At 52.9% G+C, this 6,148-nt stretch overlaps 1 protein-coding gene across 5 annotated transcripts in view; it reads right to left on the minus strand.

Moving 5' to 3' along the window:
• Positions 1-247: 247 nt before the first annotated feature.
• ACACA (acetyl-CoA carboxylase alpha) overlaps positions 248-6,148 on the minus strand; it is a 100,077-nt gene continuing 94,176 nt past the window's right edge. For all 5 annotated transcript variants that reach the window (XM_015646545.3, XM_033518965.1, XM_015646543.1 and 2 more), the window contains 4 exons: positions 5,958-6,112; positions 5,587-5,757; positions 2,534-2,670; positions 248-2,382 (listed from right to left, as the gene is read on the minus strand). In XM_015646545.3, the coding sequence (XP_015502031.1) occupies positions 2,256-2,382; positions 2,534-2,670; positions 5,587-5,757; positions 5,958-6,112 (590 nt within the window). In that variant the 3' untranslated portion in view covers positions 248-2,255. The remainder of the gene's footprint in view (positions 2,383-2,533; positions 2,671-5,586; positions 5,758-5,957; positions 6,113-6,148) is intronic.

A 6,148-nucleotide genomic window follows, 5' to 3' on the forward strand; every position in this document is an offset into this window, starting at 1 on the left:
CATCACTGAGGTCTGGGGGTTTTTTCCCCTGTTTGTCCCATTCACTGTGATGTTAAAGGTGACAAAATAAATCGTGGAGGATGGGGCTGGGGAGTGGCCACCATCAGGAGACCCCTGGGGGAATGGGGACCTGGGATGGGGCAGAGCTGGCCTGGAGGGGTTCCACAGAACCCTCCCTGTCCTGGCCTCAAGCAAAGCTCAGCTCCCCCAGCACAGGGGTGACAGATTCCACTCGCAGCAACAGAGCTGTAATTCATTCTTTTTATTAAAAGAAATTGAGGTAAGTGAATACTTCAGCACCAGCGAGAACCGTTCGTACCCAGGGGGCTTCCCCCACCCCCCCCACACACCTGGGGCCATCACAGGGCCCCAGCAGCCCCAGACCCCCCAGGCCAGGGCCAGACCCCGATGTCACCCCACAGGTTTTTCTGGAGCTGTTTTAGCCCCAGGTGAGCGGGGCCTGGGGCAGTGCTGGAGCACTGCAATGGGGGAGCTGCTCTGCACCTGCACGTCCTGCAAAGGGACTCTGGTGACACCACGGGGGAGCCCTGGAGGCAGGGGAGGAGCCCACAGGTCCGGTCCTGCCTGGCTGACACATTCTCTGTCTGTGTGTCCTGCTGCAGCCCACCCTGGCGTAAGCAAAAGCATCTTTGGGGCTTGTTCAGGGGGCTCTAGTGGGGGGAAAAAAAAAAAAATCCTTAAATCAAATTAGGGTTCTTAACTATTAAGAAAAAGCAAGTCCTGCAGGTGGCCGAGCTCTGCTGGCCAAGGGCAGGGGGGCAGAGACCCCGGGCTGGCACCTCCAGTCACTGGCACCACAGGCAGAAGGGCTGCATTGCACTTCAGGAGGAAACAAGGAGAGGTGAGAGGCACTGGCAGCATCATTGATTCATTCTCATAAAAACAGCCCTTCTGATTGACCACACTTCTGACATCCAGCCCTTCCTGCTCTACCAAAGGAGGGGCTGTAAAATCTGAAATTCTTCCAGGACCATCATTGGTGAGCCCGGGACTGGGCAGACCCAGCTCCGTAGCAGGAGCTGTGTGTGAGGGGTGGGCTGTGCTTCCCTCCAGCACTGCAGCTTCTCTGAGCTTTTGTTACATAAAAAACACGTACAAAGAAGTTGTGGATCTGGGCAGCTGTCAACCCTTCCTGCACTTGCCTGACACCCAATTAATCCTGACCATTGGAATGAGATACCAAACACATTTTTTCCCATTCCCAGGTAAGAGTGGCCCCTCCCCAGCCAAGCACAGGCAGCTCTGGGGCAGGGCAGGATGCTGGAGAAAAGCTCTCCTCAGATCCTCAGAGATTTCCTTCTGCAGTTCCAAGCCCACTGGGGGATTTGGCTCTGTCCTTTCTCCCCCCCCTCACCTCAGCTGCCTGGATCTGGCTCCTGCTGCCTGCAGGAAGGGGATGAGCACTTACAGCAGGGATACACAGCAGGGCTGCCCCATCCACTCTCCCTGAAAACATCAGGAAGGGAGAGCAGAAACGCTGAGCAGCTGCACTTTGGTCTCTTGTACCTCCTCCCAGAAGGGCCTTTCACAAAATTCACAGCCTGTTCTAAAGGAATTGGGCACAAAGGCAAAGCCAGGGGGGTTCAGCCCCCAAAATCCTGCCCCCCAAAAAGCCTTCAGAGCCCTGGGGAGCCTGGGAGCCTCCTGGGGGCACGGGGCCAGCCCTGGCCACAGCAGCCAAAGGCTGGTTTTACTCCACCTACGAGACAAGACAGACGTGGGACACACAAATCAAATCACCACTGACAGAGGGTGACACACAAATCACCACTGACAGAGCCAGGGGCTGCGGGGGTCCCCGGAGAGGGGACAGGGAGACATTGGCACTTGTCAGCACAGAGCTGCTGCTGCTGCCGGGCACGGGGGAGGAGAGGAGAGGAGGGCAGGGTGTCCCTGCAGGGCCAGGGGTGTCCCTGGAAGGTCAGGGATGTCCCTGCAGGGCCCTGCCACGCCAAGGCCTCGCGGTACCAGAGCACCCAGCCCCGCTCTGGTCAATAAATAAGGTACAGGAGGACAGCGGGGACTCAGTTCCGCAGGCGCTTGTGTTTATACATTTGCCTCGTGTCCCTGGCCAAAGGACACGCTTCCTCTGGTCAGCCTGATCTGTAAAAATGAAACTGTCACTGCAGCAGCGTTCCCTGAGGCTCCCCGTGGCGCTGAGCAGACAAAGGGCAGTTCCCAGCTCCGGGTCCCTCCTGGTGGCGCCGGGCAGGGGCAGCCTGGGCTGGAGGCTCTTACGTGGAGGAAGGAGAGTCCATTGTGGAGAGGATCCGCACCACCTCGGCTCGCTGGGTGGGGGAGATGTGCTGGGTCATGTGCACGATGGAATCCATGGCAACCTCGGGATTGGCCTGGACCAGGCTGCAAAGAGGACACAGCGGAGTGAGGCAGCTCCGGAGCTGCCAGCAGGAATTCCAGGGGGCTGGGAGGGGACACGGCCCCGGGTGGCCAGCGAGGGGCAGGAGCCCTGGAGCCGTCCCTGGTCCCACCCACGGCCCCTCCCTGCACCCACCTCCGGATCTGCTTGAGCACGTAATCCCTGGAGATGTATTTGATGTTCTCCTCCACCACCGAGCGAACGCCCTCCTCCTCCGTCAGCTGCTTCTCCAGCCACTCCACCAGGTCCTTGTTGCTGTCCCACAGGTAGGCCTGCCAAAAAATCCCACATTCACCCCACAGCTCCTGGACTGGCAGCTGGGGTGACACATCTGGGGTCCCCACAAACACACCTAACAGGCAGCACAAGATCAAAGATTATTTCTTTCTTTTGCATCCTGCCATAAATGCGATGGAAGGGGACCAAGGAGGTGCTTGGTCAGCGCAGCAGAGAACGAGCTGCAGCAATCCCAGGAGCTGTCCCAGATAAATCCCAGTTTCCCTGGTTATCAGCTCCCCAAATCCTGGTGGAACACGGCTGACCTGAGCTGTGCTGCTCCAGGGATTCTCCCAGGGCTACATCACCCGTGGGTGCCCATCACCTGCAGCCTGTCCCTGTGCTGCTGTCCCCAACAACCCTGGGACCCCTGACCCAAGCAGCTCCTCGGGCAGCTCCTGGAACCCTGAGCCACAACCCCCTTTTTGCCTTTCACAAGATCATTTCACCTGATATTTGCTAGATAGTTGGCTGTGTAATAACTCAGGAGTGGGTGAGCCCCTAACAGCCTTCTCTCCTCTCCTCTCATTTTCTTTACAAATCATTTAAGAATCGTTTTGTTAATGGTTTCCGGAAAAGCAAGTACTGCCATTAGCACTCATTCATATTTATGTCATTTTATTTGGGTAATTAAACACAAAGCTCCTCATTTAAAGGTGCACTATCCTTCTCTGTTATCACTAACCAAGTCAAAGGCAGAATGACAATGAGCTGGGGGCGGTGACTCCGCGGTGGCACCTCCCTGGCACCCCCTGCTGCAGCCAGCCCCTGCCCCAGCCCCGGGACACAGAGCCAGGGGAAAAACCTCTGGGATCAGCGAGTCCAAACGTTCCCCCAGCACTGCCAGGGCCAGCACTGACCATGTCCCCAAGTGCCACATCCACACAGCGTTTAAATCCCGCCAGGGATGGGGACTCAGCACTGCCCTGGGCAGCTGTGCCAGGGCTGGGCAGCCCTTTCCATGGAGGAGTTTCCTTTCCATGGGGAAATTTCCCTTTCCATGGAGGAGTTTCCTTTCCATGGAGGAATTTTCCCAATATCCAGCCTGAGCCTTGCCTGGCTCTGAGGCTGCTCCCTCTCCTGCTGTCCCTGGGAGCAGAGCCTCACACCCCTGGCTATTCCCTGCTGTCCCCTGCTCTCCCCTGGCTGTCCCCTGCTGTCCCCTGGCTATCCCTGGCTGTCCCCTGCTGTCCCCTGGCTGTCCCTGGCTGTCCCCTGCTGTCCCCTGGCTGTCCCCTGCTGTCAGGGAGTGCAGAGGGGACACCTTCCCCTGTCCCAGGCTGGTCCATTCCAGCCTGGCCTTGGAGCCTCCCAGGATCTGGAGCAGCCACAGCTCCTCTGGGAGCCCCTGCCAGGGCCTCCCCACCCTGCCAGGGAGGAATTTTTGTTTCAGAGCCCATCCCAGCCCCTGACACGTTTCAGAAAGCCCAGGATTATTTTATTTCCTTTCACACGACGTCTCTGATTGTCTCAGCCCGGTGATGTCACTTCAAGATTTTGCTTATTTCATTGTTTTTCTCCTTTTTCTGATTTGAAACTCTCCGGGTTCCGCTCCCTGCCCGTGCCCCAACGCTCCCTGCATACAAAGGAAGGTTCCAGGGAAGGGGGGAAAAACCAGCCCAGGAAGCTGCGATGCAGCCCCAGACCTGTGTAAAGCTCCATTTACCCAAGAATCCCAAAGCTTTTAGTTTAGGAGAATATTTAATACTCTTATTAATCATTTTTAATCCGTTTGCTTTTAATTAAGAAACAGCATGATGCTTCCCTATCAACATATGCCAGGGAGCAGATTAATTGTGGCTTAAGATAACTCTCCTTGATTGGTGTAATGTATTAGCTAACGAGCTGCCTGCTTTTGGAGAGCTCAGGCTCTACCTTGGAAAGGCTGCTGCCCTCCAGAGAACATCCCCCCCTTCCCTGGAACCCCTGGGTGTTGGGGACTTTAAAAACAGAATGAAAAAAAATAGAAATAAAAAATAAAACAATGAAATAAAATAGAATTTTTAAAAAATAAAGTAAAATAAATAAAGTAAAATAAAGTAAAATAAAATAAAGTAAAATAAAATAAAGTAAAATAAAATAAAGTAAAATAAAATAAAGTAAAATAAAATAAAGTAGCATAAGGTAAAATAAAATGGATAAAATAAAATTAAATAAATTAGCACAGTGACAAAATACAATGAAATAAATAAATAAGGTAAAATAAATAAAATTAGATGCAATAAAAATAGAATAAAATAGAGTAAAATAGAGTAAAATAGAATAAAATTAAAATAGAATAAAATAAAAAACAAAAAAATTAAATTGAAAAATTAAAAAATAAAATAAAATAAAGTAAAATAAAATAAAATAAATAAAGTAGCATAAAGTAAAATAAAATGAACAAAATAAAATTAAATAAAGTAGCACAGTGACAAAGTACAATGAAATAAATAAATACGGTAAAATAAATAAAGTTAGATGCAATAAAAATAGAATAAAGTAGAATAAAATAGAATAGAGTGAAATAGAATAAAATAGGATAAAATAGAATAAAATAGAATAAAATAGAATAAAATAGAATAAAATAGAATAATTAAAAAATTAAATTGAAAAATGAAAAAAAAATAAATAAAAATAATAAATAATTAAAAAATAAAATAAAATACTGAGATTGGAGGCTGGTGACAAAACCAAGCCAAGAGCAGCTCCAGAGCTTGCCCTTCCTTCAGAGCCTGCAGGCTGAGCTCAGCTGTAGCAGGAGTGCCCAGGGTCTGTGCTGTCTGTCCATCCCCATGTCCCCGTTCCCGAGGGAAGGAAGGGCTGGCAGCCCTGGGAGGGGCTCAGGGTGGCGCTGGTGGCTCCGGGGACAGCAGGACAGGGCTGCCCCAGGGCCTGGGGGGCCAAAGCCGGGCTGGGGGCTCCGCACTCACCTTCACCGTGCCCTCCACCTCCACGAACCAGCGGCGCAGCATGGCCTGGATCTGCCCGTCCGTCAGCTCGGGGTTGGCCTCGTGGATCTTCCTCTTCACCACCTCCTCCAGCAGCAGCCGCCGCAGCCGCCAGTAGAAAAAGGTCCGCGAGGTTTTCCAGTCCAGGACGTCCTGCCCGGGCCGAGACGGGGAAAGGAGTGAGGGAAACCCGGAGAAACAGACGTCTCCTTCCCAAAGGGAAACCCAACCCTTCTGTCCCCTGGCAAAGGAAAGACCCCACGAGGGATTCCCACCCCGGCACGGCCCCGGCTCTCCGGGAGCTCCGCGGGACCGGGAAGGGTCGGGCCCCGAGGCCGTCCCGGGACACTCACGGTTATGGCCCCCTTCTCCTGCATCCTGCCGGGGGTGTCGTGCAGGTCAGCGAACTGCATGGCCACCTGCTGGTACATGGGGACCAGGAACTCCTCCCGCTCCTTCAGCTTCGCCTCCAGCTCCTTCCTGTCCGCCGGGCTCAGCTCGGGGGTGCCTGAAACCACACAGAGATCAGGGCTGGGGAACCTCA

Source organism: Parus major, chromosome 19 (genome assembly GCF_001522545.3).
Source record: "Parus major isolate Abel chromosome 19, Parus_major1.1, whole genome shotgun sequence".
Classification (NCBI taxonomy): domain Eukaryota; kingdom Metazoa; phylum Chordata; class Aves; order Passeriformes; family Paridae; genus Parus; species Parus major.